The sequence below is a fragment of the Lemur catta genome, chromosome 7 (genome assembly GCF_020740605.2).
Source record: "Lemur catta isolate mLemCat1 chromosome 7, mLemCat1.pri, whole genome shotgun sequence".
Lineage (NCBI taxonomy): Eukaryota > Metazoa > Chordata > Mammalia > Primates > Lemuridae > Lemur > Lemur catta.
Window position 1 is genome coordinate 78,176,032 of NC_059134.1, and position 27,288 is coordinate 78,203,319.

A 27,288-nucleotide genomic window follows, 5' to 3' on the forward strand; every position below is an offset into this window, starting at 1 on the left:
TTTAGGAATCAGAATTTAATTTTGGGACAAAACCATTTTGAGGGTTTCAAACAGAGAAGACTTTTGTCTCTGACTCGACCACAAAAGTATCAAACACTCCAACAGATAATGTATATCTATTGTTTCTAAGAGCAGGACCTGAGGTTTGCTAACAAGGAAAGGGCTCTCTGCTTCATAAGGATTTAGATTCTGTTTTCTTCTAGGGAAAAATATGCCTTTGGGAGATAGTAGACAGTAATGCAAAATAGGGCTACCGTTCTCACAGGCATGAAGGTTAAAAATGAAAATGCAACTCAAGTTCTCAAATGGGAAACTCTGCATTTACCCTCAGCTGTGAGCTTACAGTCTCTTGCATGAGTAAGACCTTGGAGATTGAGCATCAGTGAACTGTTGAGAAAACTGGTTGAGACCAGGTTTGTCACAAGACTACAGGACTGTGGACATAATATCAGAAAAAGGAGAAGGTCAAAGGGGGTGACACCATTTCCAGTAGAGAGGTGGGTTTTTCCTGAGGAAATAACGAACTCAGGTTTGAAGAGGAAATGCCACTAGTTGTACTGCAACTTTGGGTGAATTTGAAGAAGGTTCCTCTTCGTCTGAGTAGAAACAATTCTGTGCCAAGGTACTGATTCCACATGCAGAAGTACAGCCTAGTAATAAAATCTATCCCCTACTTGTGTCCACTCCTGGGCACTCTTGTGAAAGGCACAAACCCCAAAGCCCTGAATACAAGACACAGGCTCAAGTTGGAAGTCAGGAGACCTAGGTTAGGAGTGGAGAGGATTTAATGGAGGAACATAAAATTTAAGAAGCCTAGGAATAAAGAGAACGTCCATGAAGTTTCAACAGATAGAGAAAAGTGTGTGTGTGTATGTGTTGTCTATGTATGACAGAGGGGAGAGAGAATGAAATAAGGTAGAACATAAAGAAGAATCAGAAATCAGAATTGCATTAGATTTCTCAGCAGCAAACTGAAATCCAGAAGACAATTGAGCTACCTCAGATCATTATATAGACCTGTACAATTCCTGACTATTTAGAAAGTAACCCAGTAAATTTCTCAGACAAGGTCAATGATCCAAGACAAGGTTCAACAATTTTTTTTTCTGTTAAGGGCTAGATAGGAAATATTTTAGGCTTTGCTGGCTGTAAGGTCTTTGTTGCAACCGCTCAACTCCGCCTTTGCAGAGTGAACTCAACTATAGTCAATAATAAGAAAATGACTATATTGTGTTTCTATAAAGTGAAAAAACAAGTGGTAGGCCAGATTTAGTTTTATTTTATTAAACCTTGATCTAAAAGATGAAAATAATGGGCTAATATCTAAATGCTTTATGTCTGAGACCTGCAGCCTTATGGTAAAGGAGCAAAAAATTTGGTAAGATTCAGATGAATACAGACTACTATACTCTGAAAGTGCTAATCAGCACAGCCATGATTCCACTTGTCAACATATATAAGTAACATGAATAGTATGTTGTGAGGTGCTAGCTTATCTAGAAGAAGCAGAATTGAAATCATCACCTATTAAGACCAAGCAAGATCAAGATAAAATATGACACAAGAAGAACAGGCCCATGACAGTCCTCTGTCCTTCTTTACTGACGCTATTCTACATTTAAAAATTTTAAGATTTTTTCAAAGATTCAGTGAGTATTAAGAAGGTTTGTCAAGGCCCCTTAGTGACCGAACTTGAGGGCATCAGGTTAGCACTGGGGCCTTATTGGAGGACAGGTATCAGGAGGCCAGAACACATGGTGGCCAGGTTCAATAAGGTTTCCAAAGATTTGGAGGCATAATCAGACTCTGATAGACTGTTCCCTTTTGGTATTGAGGATATTTTACTAAGACTTAGGACATTCAGAAAAAAATAAAATACAGGGATTGATACTAGAACAGTTGTTCATGTTCAAGATGCCAAAGAATTTCCAATCCAAATATAAGTGATGCTGCATCAACACAAGAATATGCCAATTCTGATGAACATCTGGAAAATATGTAAGCTGGCAAGGCACAGGATATCATGTACACACATTTCCTGCTTTGGAAGGAAATGTTCACGCAGCTGAGACTTTGGCTCCCTTCTAAGTGGTGACTAACCACTGCACTGTTATACCTAGTTGTATCCCACTAGCATCAAGGAAGCCTCCTCTGTCCTCGGGGTACTGAGACAAAATCTAAACAAAATTAATAAATAATCTTTCATTTGAAACCATCCACATAATGAAAAATATTTGGAGAATTATTATTACAAGAAAGACTGGGGTTACAAAGTTTCTTTTCTATTCCTTATCATACCCAAGATCTTCTCAAATTTAGGTGAATGGCTAGTGATATCATGCCCAGGACAATAAGGCGTGGGGCCTTGCACATAGCATTTCTGGTACACAGTCACCAGAAATGTTGCCATTCAGATTTTGTGTTGAGTAGGAATATTGACTACTCATTGTTCGTGGGTATATAGTGGAAATGGAAAAGTAGAATATCTTAACAATTTACTCAGCTAAAATATGTACTCCAAGGAGGCAAGGGAACAGGAGTACAAGGGTGTGCCTATTCCACCCCATTCCCTCCCACGTTCTCACCACCACTACCAATCCCTCACAGGCTCTGGTGCAGAAAGGACAGAGAACCAGCAGAGAGACTATGGCACAAAGTGCGGATGGTAAACACTGGTACCAAAAATGGCTTACAGTGAAGCTGCTCACTATAGAGAATGAGGACCCTACAGGAGTGGCCTCCAAAGGACAACATAGGCAAAAACAATGATACAACTTTCCTCTGCTTTTCTAGTAAGTTAGCAAAGGCTGATTTCATGAGATCGTAAGATGGTGATGGGAAAAACTCCAGGCTCTTACTGAGACAAGAGAAAAGTACCACTCCGAATAGTTAAGCCCTATTTACTGATTGTTACACTACAGAGGACTTTTCATACTCAGGCCTTTGGGTGTCATGTGTCAGTCAAAGAATCTTATTTGTTTTTCATAACATTATATATGAGATATTTTAATATATGTTATATATTAATAATCAGATATATAATAATCAGGGAGATGCTTTTGTATGTCACCTTGAAGAAAGTAGACATATCTCTCTGGTAAGAAGGCTTTTTGTGGTGCACCTGAAATCAAACCAAAAAAGCCAGCCACCTAGTCCACCAATGCATGAAGTAGCCCATATCGTCTTTGGTCCCAAAGGGAGGAATTATAACCAACCTGTTAGGAAGCTGATGATTACTCCAGCAATAATGCATCCGAGGCAGCCCACTGCACTGTAGTAAAGGTAGGAGAGCGAGTACCAGGTGTCGGCTATCACAGGTCTGTGGAGGACAACAGGACATGACACCAGTTCCAAGCGTTCTGAAGTTATGATCCACAGTGACATAACTTCTCAGGGTTCATTTTAGGGCCTGGCATCCCTCAAAACCCCAAAGCTTAACTTTTTGCCATTTGCTTATTTTTAAAAAATCAATTATAGACTAGTTATGCTTTGTATTCCACTCAATCCAATTCATACTTGAATTATAAATATTGCAATGTATATACTGAATTATAATTATTGCAAGGAGGACTATGTCTTCCATTCCTTTTATATTATTTACTCTTCAGATGTGCATTAAACCCTGATTTAGTGCTAGGAATTGTGACAGACATTAGAGATATAAAAAAAAAAGATATATAGAAGGCAGGCGAGGAGGGGAACGAAAACAAAAAGATATATAAAGATGAGAAAACCACAAATCTGCCTATAGGAACAAACAGATGGTCATAAAATGGATTGGTAACGCCCTGGTAGAATAGGAACAAAAGATTATGGGAGCATTTAGAAACAGCGTCAAACCAAGGCTGATGTGTGAGATGATACCTCAGCTCATTTTTAGAAAACAATTAGTAGTTAACTGAGCAAAGAGGGTAGTCAGGGCCAAGATTTGGCATTCCAAGGAAAGAGAACAGAATAAGTATAGGCAGGAGGGAAGAAACAGCATGGGGTAGACTGGGAACTACAAATAGGTTGATATTGTTTGTCCATAAAATTTATCGAAAAAATGAAACTCAGAGGCAAATGTAAGTGGATAATGGAGTGCCTATTTGAAATCTGAGTCAAAATATATTTTATGAAAGACTGGGGGCGGGGAGGGGGGCGGTAATCTGGCTCTTGAAAGAGGAACAGATTTGGAGAGAGTAGAAATAAGGATTAAAAGATATTCCTATAAAAAGAATAGCTTAACTAAAGACCCAAAGGTGGGAAAGAGTAGGGTATGCATAAGGTAGAAGAGACAGAATTTACAGTAGAAGGAAAGGGTGGGTAACAACATTGGAACCACAGAATAGCTTCCAGGTTTGTAAGATACTTAGTTCCAGGATAAAAAGTTTGTTCTTTATTCTGTAGGCACGTGAATGATTGAAGTTATCTCTGTGTGGCAGTCACAAGTTCAGAGAGGTGCTTCAGGAAAATAATCCTAGTGAGTGCTTGGATAGAATCGATTGGATTAAAAGGCAAGAGGAGAGAGAGAAGTGGAGGAAACCAATATGACAAATAGGATATTTTCACTTTTCTTGGCTTCTTAATGATGAAACTAGCCACAAGATTGACAAGGGCAATGGAGGGGAGAGGCTATGCCAGGCCTAGAGAGATCTTCATAAATGTTATTTGCCAAATTATCTAGCAAGTTTTAGAAGGCTGGACCCAGAGGAAATAGCCAGTATAGGGAGAGCATTGATACGAATTAGAAAAGGGCTACCCCAAACTGAGGTACTTTTCTGGATACAAGAACCACAAATCCTACATTTCTAGACTTTTCCCTACATGCAATTAGAATGTGAGAATGGACATTTATTTAAGTCAATTATAGTACTAATGGGCTATATATATCTTATCTCACTTAATTCTCTCAAAAATCCAGTATAGTAGATACTAATACCCCTGATTTTCAGTCAAGGGCTCTCAGAATTCAAGAAGTGACAAGTTACTAACTTGTCCAAAGATAAAGAGTGTATAAATAGTAAAACAAAAATCAAAACCCAGGTATTTCAGATTTCAAAGGCCGTGGTCTTCTCCCTACATCATAGTATCTGCTGTATTTTGATATCTTCGATCACTTACCACAGCCAGAAATGGAAAAGGAAATCCTTTGTTAAACCCTGTGTTCACAGAGTTTGATTTAGAAGCCACAGGTCCATGGCAGAACTCCTAACTCAGCTCCATAATCATTCTCTTCATTGCTCACAAACCTCTTCTACTCAGATCTTTTATTCTTTTAAGGACACTATAGTCCTCATACCCACCCACCTATTGTTCAACCCTCCACATTTTTTCCGGTTTGTACTTATACCACCAATTAACTCTTTTTCCAAGTTCATTTTACTATACCTGAATACAGAGGAAGGGATATCTGCAGAAAGCTGGAGCCCTGTGTGACACTCTTCAGTGCTGGGAACTGCCCAAAGTGATTCTCATAGGAGAGCACGATATGTCTCCTAAGACTTATCCCTAAAGAATGCACCTCCCTGGAGTCTAGTGACCCACTCTCTGGGACTTAGCGCCATATTAAAAGTCGGCAAACCTGCTGGATAGCACTGTAGACATTGTTGCCGTCACATTAGATTGGATACACTGGTCTGTCGATAACGGCAAGGGCCGTGTCTTAGCGGCTGGTGCAGGGTAAATGAAGCCCCCAATGGCCACCCAAAATGATAAGGTGATTCCAGTGAGAAGACCTCCTAATGCACCCTTGATGAAGAAAATAAAAAGAAAGTTAATGAGAGATTTGACAAAGCTGTCTGTTGAAAGAGTAACAAGATGAGGAGTTCTATGTCTCAGAGATTCTGGCTGTCCAGCCTAAATCTTGGCCACAGGTGTTGGAAAAAATCCACTCAAACTGACTTTAATTCAACTCCTACAATGCAGTTTTATTTAGGAGTAACTTGTTTCTTAAATGCAGACACTGGAGAATTTTGTAGTGATCATTGTATTTAGATTTCTAGCAAGAATTTTTGTTCTCTTTTTGGTTTCTTCCTCTTACTACTTAAAAAGCTGTTGAAACCTCAATTCTGCATAGAAGAGTTTCAGATGTAAGGAAAATTTCTGATAATGGAGACAATGCCGTCATTTTTTCACTAGCAGCTATTATACAGAAATTCTTACTCCCATCTCTCTTTCCAAGTGGTTCTGGCAGAGTCCCCTAATTCCCAAGTTTTGGAGTTCTTTGAGTGTAAATACTAGCAAGTGTATTTAGTAGTCTTGTCATTTAAGGGTTGTATTTCTTGATAAACAGTTAGTGAAAAGTCAAGAAGTCGTTTATCTTGTAAAGGAGACAGAACAGTCTAGCAGAGACCAGGCAGGACCACTGGAAAATAACATCTGATGCTTCTGGTCTGCGCTGGATAGCTGAGTCTTCTCTGTGAGAGAAAACAATTTGTTGGCTTCTCCATTTATTCAGAAAAAAAAAAAAAAAAGATTCCTTTGTAAGAGCAGCAGAATGCTTTCTCCTTTATTGTTTGGGGAAACAAAATCAATGTGTGTGATTTGAATACTTGTGCCTTGGTCTAAACCAGTGGTCGGCAAACTTCTACTATAAGAACCAAATAACAAACATTTTAGGCTTTGTGAGCTATGCAGTGTCTGTCACAAATACTCAACTCTGCCCCCCTCCCTTTTTTTTTAGTGCAAAAGCAATCGTAGACAATATCTAAGCAAGAGAGGTTGGCTGTGTTCCAGTTATTTATGGGTACTGAAATTTGAATTTGATGTAATATTTATGTCATAAAATATTATTCTTCTTTTGAAATTTTTCCAACCATTTAAAAATGCCAAAACCATTTTAGCTTGCAGGCCATACCAAAAACAGGGGGCTAGCTAGATTTGGCTTGAGGCGTGTAGTTTGCTAACCCCTGGCTACTAGTAAAGGGCAGATGGATTTCAACTGGAGGGTCAACCCTGGTTGATCCATGCTAGCTGCCTGGTGAGCCACGTTGAAATAGATTCTGAGGTTGTATCCACATTCTGTGTGAAAGAGAGCCATGATTAGCCATGGACAATGACAAAGGGACAGGTCATGAAAAATTATAATATTTACTATCCTCTGTCTAGAACAAGGTGCCTTTCCTGACTAAATAGATGGGCTATAGTGTACTAATGTAGATAACAAATTAATGTTTACAATGCACTAAGATCTTAGATAGCTAGCTCATAGGTTTTTAAAATTTTTTTCATATTTAATTATGGGTAAATAATAATTGGCCATCTGTATAGGGTATATGTGATGTTTTGATACAGGCATATAATGTGCATTAATCAAATCAGGATAATTGGGATATCCATCACCTCAGGCATTTAACATTTCTTTGTGTTAGAAACATTCCCATTCCACACTTTTAGTTGTCTTAAAGTACACCCTAACTTATCAGTTTTTTGTGGCTAGAAAATTGTCTTCTCTCACATTATCCCTCTGAGGACACAAATGTCTTTGTCAACCGCAATATCTGAAAAGTGATTAAGACCGCAGGGGAAGTGCTGCAAATACCTACACGCTCACTCCCATCACTCTCTTTACCTGGCCCCCAAAGGTTTATCTAGAGGAGAGTTCAATAGGGTCAGGTAGCCACAGGGACCTAATCAGGTGACTCAGACTTTAAGGATGACCCTATAGTATATACATAAATAGGCATAAAGTAAGTTTTCTAAAGTCTAAAGATTTTCTAAAAATACATACACATGAGTGTGTGGATGGCAATTTTGCTAGATTGAGAAAATTATGGTATTTTAAAAGTTTTAAAAGTATGATTATATTATTTTTCCAAATAAATGTTTATTTTAATTTATACTTACTACATAGTCATGCAACCAATATTTACTTGAATATATGCTATTAGCTTGCCAGCCCAGCAAAACAAAGAAAATCCAGCTGTCAGAATATCCCAGGCTCGTTCCTTCTCCCCTACATAAATTAGTTAATTAATTTAATAAAGTTAGTTATAATTTTCTGTAACTATATATAGAAAAAAATGAAATTTACATTTTTTAAATTTGAATTTTTAAAATTGTGTTTCAACTAAACTGTTCCTGAATTCAGTATCTATTTTAAAGTTCATTTTGTGAGCCCTCGATTTAGAGAAGATTTAATTTAAACCTTAAGGAGTCAGCTTTGATGGCACGACATATGGTAGTTCATGACTACCTCTTCCTTTCTTTGCTTTCTGTTTCTAAAAAGACTTCACTGAAGTCAGAGATAGGAGGGCTCAGGTTCTGTTTAATTCTACTGTGGATTCTTTTCCTGGCAAAGACAAATAGTCTTTCTAAACAGGAGTGAGAGGAGAGAGAGGAGGGAGAAAATGGCTGTACCCAGTCTCAGCTGGGAATGGTGAAGAGGGGTGTGGGATCCTTACCTTCCAGTTCACAAAAGGGAATAGGATTCCCAGAGAGAATAACCCCAGCATTGGTCCCCCGCACATGCCGTGGATGCTGAGGGAAGCCTGTGGGACAAAGCAGACCAGATGAGCCCCCACCTCCACTGCATCTATGGCCTGCGGGCACCATCCCTCTCTTGGACCTGAGATGAAATTGAATCCTAGTCCTGGCTGTACCATTTATTAATTATGTGCTCTCCATAAGTCTTTTCTCAATTCTGGGCTCAGTGATAAGCATTGCATTAAAATACACACACACACACACACATGCACACATATACATAAATACATATGCCTGTTAGGGGTGTGTGTGTACATATATGTGTGTGTATACGTAAGTAGAGTGGAAACACAGGTAACTTGGAGTTGGCTGGAAGTTCAAGCTAGAACTCATTGATTTGTTTACATTCTCTATCTTATCAAAAAGCTTTTTTATAATGTATCAAATAAATACAACTTATGTTTCACATCTTAGCTGATCAGCTGTTCTAATTTACTTTGAACAATCCTACCATTTTGATAATAGTAATTGTCTATTACCTGGTCCCTGCCATCTTACCCAGAACACCTCCAGGATATCGAAGCATTAAGTCGGGACATTGTGGAGAGGCCATCAGACACTTCAAATTCCGTTTCGTTCTCTCCTGTACTTGGCTCTACCTTTTTTGGAAATTGAGGGAGCTTGACAAATACACTTCCATATCTCTCAGGCTCTAGGATATTGGCAAGGGACGTTCATGAAACTAATTCTCTGCCGATATAAAAGCCTGTGCCATGTCCTTCCAACACTCCTGAAAGTACACACGCACTGACATGCATGCAAGTGAGCATGCGCATGTGTCCACACACATACCTGTACTCACTGCACGGGCTTGCACACACAAAAAACTACTTTCAATGCAGCCCTATCTAATGCCATCAGTTCTTCAACTATAGAGCTTTTCCATCAAGGGACTGAGATCAGAATGCTCTAAATACCTTACGTAAACTTCATGTTTGTCAGGCACCACCTATGCACCACCTGGTAAAGGAGAACCTACCCAGGCATCTAGACAAACGACCTCATTTAACCCTCACCATTACGCTCTTTAATAGGTAATACTAACTGAATTTTATAGATGAAAAAACTGACGGAAAACACAGTAAAGGGCTGTTTCCATTTAGAAAGTGGCAGAGGTGAGATATAAATCCAGATTGTTCTGGCTCTAAAACTCACATTTTCTCTCCTAAAAGCAATTTAAAAAAAAAAAAAAGTCAAGAGCACAGACCACAATAATGTCCTACTTCTTTCGTTTAAAGGAGTAGAAGCTTTTGAAAGTCCATCATTAAAAGTCAGAAGATCCTAATTACGGCCCTACCACATATAACTAGGATTTGGTGAACTTTCTCTTATTAACTCACAATCCTTAAACTTCAGGTTTTTTTCCTCTATAAAAAATAGAGGTATAGGATCAAGGAGCCTTCGAGTACCCTCTAGCTGTAATGTAAGTTCTCTAATTCAGAAAGATGGGCTGCAATGCATTGTTACGTTGATATTCCAGGTTACTTTTAGAGAAGTCAATGCCTCAGATATATCTTTCACAAGATGGAGGTAGATAAAAGTAAAGGCTTCCTTTTCCCCCCAGCATCGATACTTAAATTAATATTCTAGGCAATTCCAAGAATCTTGGCTGATTGATAGCAATAATTCATAGTTGCTGGCATTGCTGAATTTGGAAGATAATTTACTATTGATTGTATAGGAGAGTCAATAAGTTAGCAAAGGTGATTTTATCTTCCGCTATGGGGAAAAAATATTGACAATCTCTTACAAAGTCATTATCTAATATGCTTCAGAAAAAAAGTATTTCATGTGATCGAAAGGTGGAAAAAATCCAAGATTTTCTGGACTTAAAATATATATTTCTGTAGCATATAAACCAAACTAATTTTAATTTTTACCTTTGTTTTTGTTGGCATTAAGCATGTTTAATTGGAGGAAGACTTAAAGCTCATCTACTTCAGCCTTTTCCTCAGTGCCTACCCACTAAGCCACTCCTGCAAGTAGAAGACATTAGCTTTGTGCTTTGGGGTTGGGGTTGTTTGTGGGACGGGGGCAAGACAGTTTGCCAAAGCTTGGCTTTCTCATCTGTCAAGTGCAGATTATCATATTTGCTTCCTGTTGTTGTTGTTGTTGTTTAATTTTGGTGAGTATTCAATGTGGAATCCAAGAGAAAGCTCCAAATAATGTCTGAGCACTGTAGAGTACACGATATGGGCCCAAAATATTGACTACCACTGTTATTATCTTATTATTACTGCTATTAATATTACCTACCCTGTTAGTGAGCTCTAATTCCTGAGACATGCTATTTTGATACCTAGAAAATTTTTTCTTGAGATAAAAATGTGCCTGGGAGTCATTAACAGCTCTCAGCAGAATTAGCTGATTGTCAAGAAGCACCTTTCTCCAAAGGAGCTCTGCAAAATCACTAGTAAACAGGAGATCTTCACAGCTGTATTTGACCCCCACCCCCGTCTCCCCTCCATCACCCACTCTGTAATGGTTCTGGGATCACATATTTCAAGTGAAACAGGTTTGTGTGCTGTAGGATTTCCCAGAGACTTCAATATGCTCATGTGTGCTGTGGATCTCTGAGAGTGGAATGCACTGTGCAGCATGTTCCAAAGTCTTTTGACTTTAGAAATTTTCTTTCTTGGAGCATGTCATAGCATGAGGTTCTCCAGAACACACTTTGTAAAATCCCTAACCTAAAACACTGAAAGACCTTTGTTTAAGGGGCTTAAAGATGCTCCCCCAGCACCATCCATAAACACACACCATGGGTATGGAGTGGTTTTGGAGGAACATGAAATTAAACTGGCTCTATCCCTGTCCTGAAGACAGGACTTGGTTTCCTGTCTTCATCCCATATATAAAATCTGAATACAGACATTGTTCCATTAAATTCAGGACAGCAAAGCTGGTTGAAAAATTAAATAGGAGAATTAGTTGCCATTTGCTACCTGTCAAAGTCAGATGTGTTCAGAGAAATTAGTGGGCCACCCTAGAGACCAATACCTCTCCTAGGAAACAGGAGGTACCGGTGTGCATTTCTCACCTACCAGCATCTCCTAACCTGTGTGAACTGTGCGGCACACATCCTGACCAATCAAGAAAGTGGGCCCTGCACATGCATCTGAACTAGGACAAGTGGTGAGTGCATCACTCACAGCTGTCTCCTCCCTAGAAACACTGTTTTCCACCGTCTTTGGTCCTTGCCTATTCTGGAGCCCTTCATGTGTCAACTGCAAAGGAGCTTGACATGCAAATATCTCAAGAAGAAAACAATTTGGTGATTCAAATTGTCACCAATTGGACATGATGGTAATTCCTTAAGAGTACATATTGATTGTATTAAAGGGGAGAAATCAGTGGGGTGCAAGGCCTCAAAAACAACTTGGAAATATAAGTGCCACGAATGGGAAAATCAATCTAAAAAATGTACCTCTGCTCACTAAAGACAAACCTCACCAACTTGCTAGTTCTTCTGTGTGAATGGGTAGATATCATAGTGCCTCAACACTGTAAAGGGATTGTCAAGCATCTGTGACAAAATGGTACACTCATAGCTTATTATGGAGTCCATCGGGTTTCTAGTCCCACAACTTCTCTTATGTAGACAAAGTGACTTATCATGTCACTTAACCTCACCCAGGACTTGTTCTCTGACCCTTAAAATAGAAATAACGGACACTGTGCAAGCAATCATTGGAAGGATGGAGTAAGATACACTGCTCTGTGAACTACCAGGCATTCTATAAACATCGGGGATTACTATTTATTCACTCATTCATTTCTTCATTTAAACCACATTTATTGAAAACCAATGCCATGACAAGAAAATCTAAGGATGTTCATATTACACAAAGACACGAAGTAGATTGAAAGGGCTGAAGTAGACTCTGAAGGTATGCTTATCTGATGCTGCTTTGTGAGTTTGGGCAGTTTGGAAAGAAGGAAGGGTGGCTCGGGAAAGTTGGGCCATAAACATGGATCAGCCACTAACTGTGAGAACTTGAGGAGGATATTTTTACTTTCTTCTGTAATCAACTACAAAATGAAGGTGTTGAAAAAGATTATCCTTCAGGTTCTTTCCAGCGCTGATATTTTATGGAACTGGGAGTTAGACACAGGGGAGGCAGTAAATAGCTAGAATGTAGGTAGAGGTGGGTTTATATCCCAGTTCCACCACTCTTTAATTATGCAACTTTGGGACAATTACCTCTCAGTTTTTTCATCTGGAAAATTATCACATTAATTATACTACCTCTTAGAGAACTGATGGGGATTAAATGAGGTAATGCATTTAGGGCTGTACCTAGAGCATAGTAACGGTTACATAAATGTTGGTTGTTATTATTGTTTTTACTATTATGATTATTATTACTACTTTTATTTCAAGATCATAAATTCTCAGATCTGGATCTTAGAAGTGTTTCTAATTTTATTACACTGTACCTTGTCACTGTCTCATTACCAGTTTTAATAGTTTCCCCTTCTGAAAGTGACTTTGGTTGAACTTTTACATGTATGTTTAACTGGGACCTGGTATAAGCGAATGTCAGCATTAGGGTGTGGAGGATTAGGGAAGACATTAGAAAAGAGAGTGGGGAGGGAAAGCTGCTATGAAGTCAAATGCCTGTTTCCCTTCTTTCATTACCTGTACGACACTCCCCAGGAGGGATGCAGCCACGGCCATAGAGGTACACATCACACCAAATAAGAGACCTGAAAGAAAGAAAATGTATGACCATGAATTTCCTTGAGGGATTCCTGACTTCGAGGGATTCTTTAAGCCCCTGCTCAGAACAGTCCCTGATGCAAGCCCTGTCCAAAGGGACCTCAGTGAGGCATCCTTTCCTTTCAGCCATCGCTGGCCCCAAGACGGGCATTTAGAAATCCTCTCTTCCAAGGACATGCTTTCTCTCAGATCAGGCAGAATGAACTTGAATCCAGCCTCAAGGGTTTCGTTTCTAAGATTCCAGAAGAGATCTGTCAGGCGGAAGCAGTATGAAAATATTAAAAGGGTTCAGACTAATCCAGACTAAATTAGTGGGAACTACCTGTAGGTGAGCCACTCACCAGCAATGAGCTCAAAGAGAAGCCACTAATCTCTATGGGATTCAGATCATTTCTCATCTTTACCATCTGTACATTCTACCTCACAGGTTTTGCAAATCTGGAAAGTTTTCCTAGTTTTTTCCCTTTAGAGTTTGATTCCTGCCATCCTTATGGCCCTCAGCTTTGCTACATAATGATTTGTTTATGTATCACCATAAGGGCCTCCAGAGTACCCTGCTCCTCTAGTGCAGATGCCCACCGAATCAATCAGAACGTACGTTTTAGTCCTCTTTTAAAAAATTTCTTCTTTCAAACCATATTTTTAAAAACTATTGTTTTTATACATCTTTGTTTAAAAATCACCTCAAAGTGCACTTAATTCCCATAATAACTCATAAACTAAAAAGAGAGAGAGAGATAGACAAACGGAGAGAGAGACAGAAACACAGTCACAGAAATGAAGAGAAAATGATTTTATTCATTTTCTTTGAACATTCTTTGTCAGCTAAATATCCAGCCCAGTTCCCAGTGTGACCATTAATTCAATTTTATGGAATACTGACCATAGGCTGGACACTTTATCAGATGCCAGTGCTATAAAACCAGAACTTAATTCCTGTCCCCAAAGAGTTCACATTCTAGGAAGGAACTACACAGAAATAAACTAATTGATTCAAGAAGTATATATATGTGTGTGTATATATATTTATACATGTATATATTTTATATGCACATATACATTTATATACATACATTTAATATATATACATTTAATTTATACATTTATATACATTTATATACATTTATATACATACATTTAATATATATACATTTAATTTAAATCTGTACATATATGTATATATATGTGTATATTTATATATGTATTATACATTTTTATATATAAATATATGTATATATTTATGTATGTGTATATATACTCAAGAATAGTGAGTCATCAGCATACAGCAGGTACTATGTGTTTGCTGTTATTATTATTTTATTTCAGATTTAGTACATATTTATTACAGAAATTCATTCTTAAGATGAAATCAGGCTAGCAACTTTTGATGCTATATTTTCCAACTTCTCAATAAGAGGCAGAAAAATAAATTCACAACACTAAAAACCCAAGTTTGAACAACACTTACTGAAATTCTAAAATTGTTCCCAGTATCTTTAAACTTGATGGATTAGGCTGCAGGACAAAATGATTGCCCTGACTCTGTATTGCTCTCTGAAAAAGGAGAGCCCCACCTGCCTGACAAAAAGAACAAAAGGCCTATTTTCTCTCTCCTGCTGACTGCCCTTGCTGGGCCAACTGTTACCTGCTCACAGGAGATTCTAGGCAGCCATCCCTCAAATTAGGTTGTTCTGCTTTATCGTGTGGGCTAGAGAATTGATTTAGTCCTCCCCCAACCTCCCAAAATCTTTAGATTTCAACAAGATTACAATCAACAGCAACCTGCAAGGCAGGAAGTTTAGGGGAAATTGTGGAGGGTTTCATGGAGACCTGCAGTGTACCACCCTACAAACAAAGCAGTAAAGGTATGAAGGAGAGAAAACTCCACAGTTGCTGCCAATGCTGAGGATTTTCCCAGAGCTACGTTAACTTAGAGGATCAGACAACAAAACACGGGCATAGGAGGAACTTCTACCTCAACCTGACATATCCATAAATATCTGCTAGAAATTGGGAATTGTACGGGCAACAATGCCCATCCACTTGCTGTCAGCTCTAACTCAGATAATGAGTAGAATCAAGGCAGTTCCACTATTCAGTTCACAAAAGTGGTGGGCATCCATCTCTCCCTATTCAAGCATAAGTAAAACAAACAAACAAAACCCAAGAAATATGAAATCTATGACAAAATGTTGCCAAATAAAAGAATGAGTATATTAACCTATAATCTCAAATAAATAGTATGCTTTCTAGCAATATTTCACCTTAAGAACCAGAAAATAAAAGTATTTACAAGTTGTTTGACAATTTAGATAGGATGCAACAATGCATAGACTCAATGAAGCAAAGAAATACACATCAAGAGAAAGCAAATGAGATGAAAAAACAGCAAGATAGGGTGCAACACCAATAAGTTTATATGAAAATGCATACAGGTGTGATAAGGAAGAACTACAAGGAAATTAAAAAACATGATAGTTGACCAAACAATTCTACTGCTAGTTATTTATCAAAGAGATATGAAAACATATCCACAAAAAGACTTGTACAAGAGTATTCGTAGCAGTTTTATTAATAATGACCTAAAACAGAAACAGCCCGGGGCCGTCCATAGACATAGATGTTAAATAAAACCTGTGGTATGTTCATCTGTGGCATACTACTCAGCAATGAAAATGAATGAACTATGGATACACAAAGCACATGTAAATCTCAAAAGCATTATGCCGTAAAGGGAGTCATACAAAAAAAGACTTCATACTATGCTGTGATCCCATTTATATGAAATTCTAGGAGAGGTAAAACTAATCTATGTCAGAAAAAATCAGAATAGTGGTTGCCTCTGGAGGAGAGTAGGAGCAGGGAATGACTAGAGGGGTCATGGGAGAACTTTCCAGAAGATGGAATGATTTATATATTGATTAGTGGTTGGGTTACATAGATGTATGCATTTGTCAACAATCAGAAAATTTATACTTAACATTGGTCCATTTCATTATAGGTGAAATTTTTTGAACATTAAAAGAATACTTGAAACAAATATTGAATTCTATTTAACAATATACATGCTAAAATAATTAGAGGGAAGTATGCCGATGTATGCAATTTACTTTTAAATATGTCAAAAATATAATGGATTAATGGATGGACATTTGAACACTATAAACCTATAATATAAAACAAGATGGTATTAGTCCTGCAATTGATAATTTAAGAAACATATTCTTATAGATGAAAGAACTTTATATTATATATTATATAATGGAAACATTAAATATATATATTTAATGAAAGTATGAAAAACCAATAAGGAATTTTGGACAAATGATGTGGAAAGTTGACTATATAAGAAAAAATTTAGATCCTCATCTTAAACCATAATCAAATAATTTAGATATATTGAATATTAAATATGAAATATAAAAGTATAATCTAGAAGGAAATACAAGTAAATATATAAATGGGTTTTGAATGGAAGAAGTTTGTAAGCATAAAGAAATGATGAAATAATAAAAGATACACATGTTTGATCAAATAAAAATTTAAAATTTCTACACATCAAAAATATATTTTACCAAATTAGGCTGGGAGACATTCTGCAATAGACAAAGACCTCTTTTCCTTTATCTATAAAGAGATTGTACAAACAATAAAATTTCTAATGTCCCTAAAGCAAATGAACAGAGAGGATAAATAGGTTCTTCACAAAAAAAGCAAATGGTTACTAAATATATGAAAAAATTTCAAATATAGGATAAATAAAAAAATTTAATTTAAAGCAAAAATGTGATGTTATTTTGACCATTAATTTGGGCAATTGTAATAAAATGCTAATATCATGCATACAGAGAACTATGTCACCACTTCCAGCTGCCATACATGATCATTGATTCACCCCTGCTGGAATTACATATCTTAATACATATAAAAAAAATACATGAATTTGTATCATTTGGCTTGCTAATTTTCTTTTTGAAGTTCATACTAAAGAAAAAGATTGCAGATGCAGTCAAAGATTTATGCATGTGGGCTTTCATCACAGTGTTACAAAAAATGAAAAAACAATTTTTAAAAATAGCAATAATATAAAATTAAGCAAATAAGCCATTTGATAGAATATTGTGCAATCATTCAAATACCATGTTTTCAAAATATACATAATAACACAAGAAAATGTTTACTATGGTATGTTAGGGAAAAACAACCAGGAAAATAATTAGATAGATACAATTTTATTTACAAAGCCCATATATTTTCCCCAATTACCTACATTTTCTACAAGTAAATAAGTATATAATATTTTTATACTTAAAAAGAAGTAAACATTGTGAAACTACAATTCAATAGGATGAGTGCTACAGTGATTATAAACATAACATGCAATTCTATGATTAGGAAAGGAATATTCTTCAAGGTGAGGTTACTGGGAGGTTGGTAATAAGGGATGATTCTTTAGAAAAGAATTTGACTTTTCTTAGACAAAGTGACCATAGTGAGCAGAACATCTTCCCATGTAGAGGGACTAATGTGATCATCACACAACATAATCAAGAGATGTTAATATGATGAGGCTGGAGTATAGGGTTAGTACAGAAGAGTGTCTGAAAATAAGATTGGTGTAAGATAAACAACTAGCTGATCATTCTTTTCTGGTACCCTGCTGTTATCTTTGGAAGTGTAAGAATCTATATGTGAGATTCTTCATGTATCTCAATGTGCATCTGTGCCTGTAGGTGTGTCCTGAATAACACATGCAGGATTTTGACATGTATCACATGTATATTTCATGTTATGGAATAGAAGGTCCACCAGCTATACCTACATAAGCCTTTACTGATCCAGGTGCTCAGCTTGTCGGAGAGATGGGGAAAACAGTTCTTGACAAAATCCTCAAAGGTCACTGTTGCTAAGGCATTGATGCTGGCAGCCACGGTGCTACAGGGAGAGAAAAGTGAGAACATGGACCACGCTAAATAAGGCTGTATCTCCAGTCTACTCTGTTGTTCAGGGCAGATAGACAAGGCAGGTCTCTAGGAAAAACAGATGCAGACATAGCTCCATATTCTGGGACTCACAGGAACAGCGTGGCCTGTTTACCATCCTTCAAAGCTTCTGTGCTAATGCTCTTTCCATTCTTCCACAAATTATGGTGAAGCTAGGCTTTCATGCTCTAACTCCCACTAATTCCCCTTAACAAGATGTTAAATGAGCTAAGAGGCAGTCTCAGAGGGATTATATGTATGCGTGTGTTTGGATTGGGGTGGAAGCAGGAAGTGTTGACTATCCTAACCAGGAGTCCGTAACAGTTTGCCATTTATTAGTAATTAATTTATTCACACATCCATTTATCCATCCTGGGTACCAGGCATGCAATGGTGAACTGGAAAGAGACAGATCTTGCACTCTAACTCAACACAAACATTCAACATCAATTATCCAACTGCTTACAGTTGTGAAATTGTTGTGAAGGAAAATAACAAGGTGCCATGACAGCATGTCCTACAGAGATATAAGTTGGTATGTAGTTAGGAGATTCTTCCCTTAGGAAGTGACAGCCAGGCACTGAAAGGATCCTTGCATACTGGGAGAAAGATATTCTAGGATGAAGGGAAAATTACATATAGGTGCCTCAAGATGAAAAGGAGCTGTTACATGTAACACCTGAAGCCACCCGGAGTTGCTAGAATACAACGAGTAAGGGAGAAAGGGGCAAGAGACTGGGAAGTAGCAAAAGACCAAAACTGCATAAAAACTTTGATATTCTTTCTCTTACTTTCCAATCATTCAATCTTATTGGGCCTAAAATATGTGTAGGTGACGAGCACCTGAAAGTTGGGATTTTGGGGCAGAAAAGCATGACAGCTCATTTAATTCCTCATCTAGACCAGGAATATTTTAGGTAGTGTAATAGATAATATAGTAAATTCAAGTAATGCAAAATCATAACCACAAAAACGTTCTGAAAAGGAAACAAGCCGATGAACAAAGCATGGCCAGCGATTTGTAAGTTTTCTGTCAATATTCATTCAAAAGTATTCTGTTATCCACCAGTGCTCCTTGTAGACAAGCTATAGCTATGCCTTCCAGAAATGATATATGTAGCCAGTAAAAACTTCCCAAGACCAATTCTGGGAAATTGAAACTTAGTGTTTTGGGGTACCATTGTCATTTTCTGATGATCAAAGCATGTTATGTGTTCCCTGCCAGACTCTCCTTCCATCTACAGCACGATAAAAATCAAACAAGGGAAGAAGATAATCAGATAAAAGGAGCTTCCACACTCCCAACAACTTTGTCTCAAAATACATCTTGTGAAAGTTCCAAACATTAAGGTTAATGCTTGAATCCATTGGGAGAGAGGGAGCAGAAAGCTAAATTTGGCCCAGAAGGATCAGGTTTATAGAACCTCTGCTGCGTTGCTTTGGCAGTCAGGTGTACCCATATGTCAATTTCTCAGATTTGAAAGTTGCTGCAAGATGGTAGAAATCTTTTTGTTTTTTTCCCTATCCCTCAAGCATCATCTCCCCATTCTGCTCTCACCTGTCTTTCTCTTTCCCTATCCCACAGCCTCCTCATGATTGTAGCAGTAGTAATCTTTATTAATTTGTAAAATTAATAACTGTGCTTTAAAATATAATTTATCTGTTAGGCTGTAATAACATATACTGTCCAGTGTGTCTATTCCTTGGAATGTTTGAACTTGGGATTGAGGGAGTCAAACATTATTTTATGGGAGGATTACTCTGCTAACAGCTATATTTCTCCAGTCTGGGGAGAGTCTTAGAGTAAGAGGGAAAAAAAAAAAAATAAAGCTATATAGAAAGTGAAAAAATAAAAATAGAGTGTCCTTCTCCTCTTGCATTTGATCCTCTGGTATTCATTTTTTCTGCCCTTAGTTTCCTTGAAATCCTAATAGCAACAGTACAGAACAATATCATTTGGTGTTATAGATCAAGTACACTAATTGAAATTATACCATATGCAAGGTAAAGTCATTAAATGAACTCAAGCATATTGCTATTTTGGAAATCCTTCAACATATCAATATACCAAAAGTTAATATATATATACATATATCATTTCAAAAATGAAAAATTTTATCAAATGTATCTCTCTGTAAACCTCTTTTCTAAAAGTAGCATAAATATTAATATATGCATTATAAAAAATAATTTTTAAATAATTTTATTAATTTTATGTGAGTATTCTTAAATGTAAATAATATATTTCAAACCAAAAGTCAATATGATATTAAATGGCAAAACTGAAGAACTACTTGCTTTAAAGTATATAATAACACAAGAATTTCTGCTATCATCTCAATTATTTATCTTTATTCTCAAAGCACAATTATGTAAGAAAATAAACATAATGAAAAAGATAAAAAGTCAAGAGTATTTGCAGATATCATTATCTGAGTACAATCAAACCCCAGAGAATCAACTAAAACTAATAAAAACCCTAGATATCAGGAAAACTCTGTTAAAGAGAGTGATGAATAGCTTAACAGATAAATTATATTTTAAAGCACAGTCATTAAAATTATTAGTTTTGGTATAGCCATAGACAAATATAGATCAAAGGAATATAAAAGAGAATTCAGGAAAGGTTCTAAGTCCATAGAGGAATGTAGGATATAATAAAAGTCAGTGGTGAAAAGATGGCTTATTTACTAAAAAATAAGGGCACAAATTGGCTACTAATTTAGCAGGAAAAGAAAGCAGGAATTTCATTTAATTGTTATACCACATGGATAGCCTAGATGATTTAATAATTTTAATATTTAATAAGACCATAAATATTCTAAAATGGTATCTGGATGATTATTTATAATCATAGAATGGAGAAGCCTTTCTGACAATGATGTTAATCCAGAAACTAGAATTTAAAAATTGATTAATATGGATTAAAATTTCTATAAGCTCAAAAATACCATTAATAAAGCAAATAGACAAAAAATGAGAGAAATGTTTTAGACATATGTCAATAGGCTATTTTTCTTATACACAAAGAGGAAAACTCAAAAAAATTAACAGAGAACATGAACTGGCATTTTACAAAAAAATAAATACAAATGGTTAAAAAAAGTAGGGAAGTTAGCCAGTCCCACTTATGATCAAAAGAATTTATATTAAAATTAGTTACTGTATTTTACCTATCAGATTGGCAAGTTTAAAAGTTTGCTAGTACTCAATATTGGCAGCACAGTAGTGTGGAGAAAGAGGCAATCTACTGTTTTCAGTATACAAACTGGTGCAAATTTTTGAAGGTCAATTTAGCAATTTCTACAAAAATTTTAAATGAATATATATTTTGAAATAGTAATTTCACTTCTTGGAACGTAGCCTACATATATCCTTATGTAGTTTGCAAAGATATACACTGTAGCATTGTTAGTAACTTCCTTTATTAGAGGAATGGTCACATAAATTATAGTTGATCAAAAGAAGATTAGAGTAGATATAGTGATATGGAAAGATTTTTAAAATATATTATTAAATTAATGAAACTATATATAACATTATCTCTTTTGAATACAATAAAAGGTATATATGTTTACATAAGCACAGAAATTTTCTGGATCATTAACAAGAAATTATTAGCAGTGATTGACTCTGTAGGATGAGATAGGAGACTGGAGGAATGAGATATTACGTTAACTTTTAACTTTTACCCTCTAGTACTGTTTAGTTTTGACTCTGATTATTTTACAGTCTTAAAATGGGGCCTTTGAACAATGCTATCATTCTTTCCAACTGAGCTTCACATAGAGGAATGAGGCTTTCCTCTCCAGCTGAGTCTTTGATTCATACAGCAGAGGGTCTTAAAGGAAAGTAATGATGCCATCTAAATATCTTATCTATTACTCTTAGCGCTGTTGCCCTCATCCTTCACCAAGTCACTATCATCTCTCACCCAGATTAAGGTAAAAGCCTTCAAATGGGTCATCTCCTTTCACCTCTCTTACTTTTATTATAGTCCCTTCCTCACATAGAAGACCGAGTCTTCCAATTGTATGACATCTCTCACTCACTTGCTTCCAATCTTCTAATACCTTCCCATTTCACTTGAAATCCAAACTTGGAACCATATCCTGAAACCTCTTTGTAATCCCTTCCCTGCCCAACTCTTCAAACTCACCTCCGTCTGTTCTCCTCCCCGTGCCTTAGGCTCCAACTCTTCTCTCTGTACCTCAAATACCCCGTACAGTTTGTCTCTCTGGGGCTTTGGTATTTGCTCTGCCCCCTGCCTGTAAAGGTTTCTGCCTGTGCCCTACACATAGCTGGCTTCTCTGCATCCTTTAGATCTCAACACAACATCACGTATTCAGGGAGGAGTCTCCTCAAGACCCTATCAGAATTAGAATCCTTAGGCCTCACCTCTGTCTGGGATATCACCCTGTTCTTCCCTTTATACTATTCATCATTGTCGGACAACATCTTGTTTAGTTTTTTGACTTACCTATTGTCCGTATTCCGTGTCTGTTAGAAAGTAAACTCTGTATGAGGGCAATGCTTATGTCAATCTTGCTCTCTGAAGTACCCGCAATGTCACCAAGTGTGCCTGGCATAATATAAGCTTTCTAAAATATTTATCAGAATAAACATATGAAGGATATTGTGTTTAGAACAGCATCTTTATTTGGAGGATGGACGTTAGTAGCTGCTTCAATGTACTATTGAGGATGAGATGAATGGAATGCAGATAATAGATCTGTGGAATATATGTGCACAGCTTAATGATGGATACATTCTGAGAAATTCTTTATTAGGTGATTTCATTGCTGTGTGAACATCATAGAATGTATGCGTACAAACCTAGATGATATAGCCTACTACACACCTAGGCTATATGGTGTAGCCTATTGCTCCTAGGTTACAAGCCTGTACAGCATGTTACTGTACTGGATACTGTAGGCAATTGTAACACAATGGTAAGTATTTGTGCATCTAGAGAAGGTACAGTAAAATTATAGTATTATAATCTGATGGGACCACCATTGTATATGTGGTCAGCCATTGCCTAAAAGGTCATTATGCAGTGTATGACTGTGTATATACTGCGGCTGAATGAGAAGAGCCAGAAGAGTGAGCTGCTTTTTGTAAAGGTGATGTGAAATTGTGGGGGCCGTTAGCATCAGATGAGGTGAGATGCTGAGCACAAAGATCCTGAATAGGGACAGACACAGGCTTACATCCTGCCTCTGTAGTTTGCTAACTCACCATGGGCAAGTTTTCTACCTTGCTAAACCTCAGTTTTCTCATCTGAACACTGATGATAATGTGAATAAGGTTCTAGTCTCATACATTGTACGACAATCAGTGAGCAAATACAAATAAAGCATTCAGCAGGGTAGTTGACACACAGTAAGTACTTAGTAAATACTGCTGATTACTGGCACCATCACCCTTGTCATCACTGCCATCATCATCATCATCATCATCATCATCAGAGTGCTGTCAATATACTAACCTCAGAGTTCCACTGAAGGCACAAGCCACAAAAAGTCCTGGTAGTCCTGGCATTGTGGCAAATAACTCCATGACAAAGTATGGCATTAGCTGAAGAGGAGCCAAAAGGGAAAAAAAAAAACAGAAAAGAAAAGAGAAGGAAGAGGGAACAGGATTAGTGGTCTTCTCAGCAGTGTCTGAAATGTGGGAATGTAGCTTTTTAGCAAAAGGAGATGGGAAATATATTTTCTTATGTTTTCAATGTATGCCATTTTCTTGACTGTTTATCCTGAATATTAACAACTAAACCCTAAAATCAAACCCCTAAAATGGGTCTTCAGGAAATCTTGGTGTTATGGTTCTACTCTGAAGCCAGGTTTGTGGGAGAGGAGCCCCTATATGACAGAGCAGAACAGTTAAATATATAGGAGAAGGAAAGGGGAATGGTTGCTTCTCTAGAGCACATTCTCCATAAATGGAGTTTTCAAAACCATGTTTAATGTATATTTGTGTGATAGTTAAGCTATGATGAGAAGACCTGATAAGAGGTGTTGAGGAAATAAGGGTCATTTTGTTCAGTTTGAGATTAAGGCAAGCTTGAGACCTGTAGAAAGAGTCCAAAGGCAGCATCAACAACCAAAGCCACGGGTTCAAGCCTACCTTCCACTCCCTCCAGCCTTGCTCTGATTCAGGCATTGTCTCCAGGGACAAGGTGAGGTGTCCTCTTTTTAACATGCTCACTCCCACATGTTAGAACCTGGTGTGTGGTGATATCACCCAAGAGGAGAGGAAAGAAGCTAAGTCCTTGGGGTTTGGGAAGCAGCTAGAGGTTCAGGCAGAAAAAGAAAAGGGTCTAACATTTACCCAACAGTGGCCAAAAGCACACTCATTCCACTGGCCCCAAGAAAACCCATACCTGGTCTGGTGCTGAGATCATGCCGGAAGTCCAAGGGTCGCAGTCTTTGAATTGGGAGTACATGATTAAGCCACAGAAGACGGCACACACCAGAATGATCCATAGACCCAACAAGTTAAAGTACAAGGCACTGGAAAAGAACACGGAACCTGTTGGGAGCCTGTTTGCCATATCATGGAGTGGTGAGGTCATTACCAAAGACTCAAGGTAAAGGATTTGGGGCCTTTTTGCTAGTAAAATAAAATTCTATAGCCTTCAAGAATCATTACATTTTATATTTTTGGGTTTTTTTTTTTTTTTTTTGGTTTGGGAACATTACTTTTTTAGACTGATTACCAAATTTAAATAAGGTAAGATTTTAAATGGATTTTCCTTTGAAATCGGGAGTTTTTTGCAAAGCTTCAATATGTATGTTGTGAGATTAATGTCTTGGATGAAATTTGACATACCAATCACTTACATTATATAACTTCAAGTGATTTTTCCCCCTACTCAATTCATAAAGCTGTCAAAAAGCCAAATTACATTTTAACATCTTTTCTTCCAGAAGGGTAATGGCATAATATAGAAATAGATAAGTTTTGGAAATAGTCACTTTGGAGATTAATTCAGATAAAAGTTAAAGTTGATTTTTTTTAAAAGACAATAATATGTATGAAAAACTTAGGATAATCTTACTCATGTTAAGTGAAGCAATTCATTTTATTTTACAACACACAGATATGCATAATTCCAGTCTGGGTGCTTTTGTAGTATCCTATGGTTATTTTGTATTCATTATTGTCCTTTGAAAGTCAACATCTGACTCCCTGAGACTTTTCTTAGTCCCAGGGAAGACTTGAAAGTAGGGTGGCCTTACACTGGTCTGAGAGAAGAAACAATCTCATTGTGGAGGGAGTCACAGGGTGCCAGGAGATTGACATTGGACATAGTCATTGTTAAACCTAGTCATTGTTTGAAGGGAATCATATGCATCTACATTCAAATGTAAGGACACACATTCATTTCAAAGCCCCCTAAGCCCTGTAGTGTACAGGCGTGTACCTGACTTTCAGAAGACTCTTAAAGTCCTCATTTATAAAGCAAATATGTTAGATAATTACCCCATTTAGAAGAGTTTTTAATTTTACATTTCAAAAACGTTTTTATCTCAAAGGTTACTTTTTTGGAGGTATTTTAACAATGTTTATCTTTGATTTGTATTTGTTTGATTAGTTATATTTGGTAGGGGTTGGGAATACAATTGCCACATAAAATGATCAATACCTATAATTGCATTATTTGTACTCGCTCTCTGCCATTCAAGCATTTGCTCAGGTCATCTCCTAGAGAGGCTTCCCTGATCATCCTTATCTGAAATAGTCTCTCCCTGCTTTCTTGTCAGTTTCTGCTCCTTTAAATGATTTATATCACTATGACATTTATCATAATCTGATAAGCTATAGTATATTAATTCATTTATTATCTGTTCCCCTGAGTTGAACAAACACAGAGCTACATCCCCAGAGCACAGAATAGTTCTGGCACATAGCAGATAAAAAATTATTTTACTTATGGTAAGAAATGATTGAATGAATGGTGGAAATTCATTACAATATGATTGCACTCTGTACATGATTTCTTTTTTGAAAAGAGCATTGGACCTAGAGTCAGAAGACTTTATCCTTAATAACTGTGTGACCTCAGACAAGTCAGTTACATCATCTGTAAAAAGAGTGTGAACACCTGCCTTACTTCTTATGATAAGACTAATAGGATTGAATGAGTTACACTCTGTAAAAATATATGGCGGTTATATAGCCATGTAGAGGATGTTCATTCATTATCCAAAACAATTTTATAACTTTACCATTCAACTATGGGAAATGATAAACCCCATGGCAATAGAACGTTAAAGTCATTGTACTTTCACTTGTTTCTCAATAGAAATGGACTTTGATTCTACACAGGGCTAAATCTCCTGTTTGTAAAGTAGGCCTCTTCATTGATTCACTCAAAAAATATTTGTTGGGCATCTCTATATCTTCTAGGTAGTGGGGATCTAGAAGCAGACATAGAAGGGAGCAACAAAAAACCCACCCTTATGGAGATTAGATTCTGGGATTAGAGGCAGATAATTCACACTGAACTAAAATAAATAAATATGACAAATTTAGATATGATAAGAGATAACGAGAAAAATAAGGCAATGGGAATGGAACCACAGTGACTGTGCATGGATGTGCTCATTGTAACTGGGAGATGGCTGTGATATCCTACGTCAGCTCCTCTCTACACTCAGGACACCATTTACTCCCAGCAGTTCTATATCAGCGGTCCACAACCTTTTTGGCACCAGGCACCAGTTTCATGGAAGGCAATTTTTCCACAGATAGGGGGCATGGTTTCAGGATGATTCAAGCACATTACAGTCATTGTGCACTTTATTTCTATTATTATTGCATTGTAATATATAATGAAGTAATTATACAACTCACCATAATGCAGAATCAGTAGGAACCCTGAGCTTGTTTTCCTGCAACTGGATGGTCCCATTTGGGGGCATTGGGAGACAGTGACACCCAAAGTGTGTTGCTTATGTCCAGTCTACTCTGTAATCTTGTTTTGGTTGCTGTTGCTGCAGAAAACCCCGCTTCACAAAGATAGGATGTTGGAAGTGGAAGCAGGCTTTTCAGTGCTTTTGTGGCAATCTTAGGGTATTCCACTTTGACTTCAATCCAGAACGTATGGAG

At 37.0% G+C, this 27,288-nt stretch overlaps 1 protein-coding gene across 1 annotated transcript in view; it reads right to left on the minus strand.

The window, feature by feature from the left end:
• SLC5A12 (solute carrier family 5 member 12) overlaps positions 1–27,288 on the minus strand; it is a 53,076-nt gene that overhangs the window by 3,813 nt on the left and 21,975 nt on the right. The window contains exons 7-13 of the mRNA XM_045557696.1: positions 24,557–24,686; positions 23,663–23,751; positions 18,012–18,124; positions 13,109–13,176; positions 8,385–8,471; positions 5,564–5,730; positions 3,216–3,319 (exon numbers count right to left, since the gene is read on the minus strand). Coding sequence (XP_045413652.1) covers positions 3,216–3,319; positions 5,564–5,730; positions 8,385–8,471; positions 13,109–13,176; positions 18,012–18,124; positions 23,663–23,751; positions 24,557–24,686 — 758 coding nt within the window. The remainder of the gene's footprint in view (positions 1–3,215; positions 3,320–5,563; positions 5,731–8,384; positions 8,472–13,108; positions 13,177–18,011; positions 18,125–23,662; positions 23,752–24,556; positions 24,687–27,288) is intronic.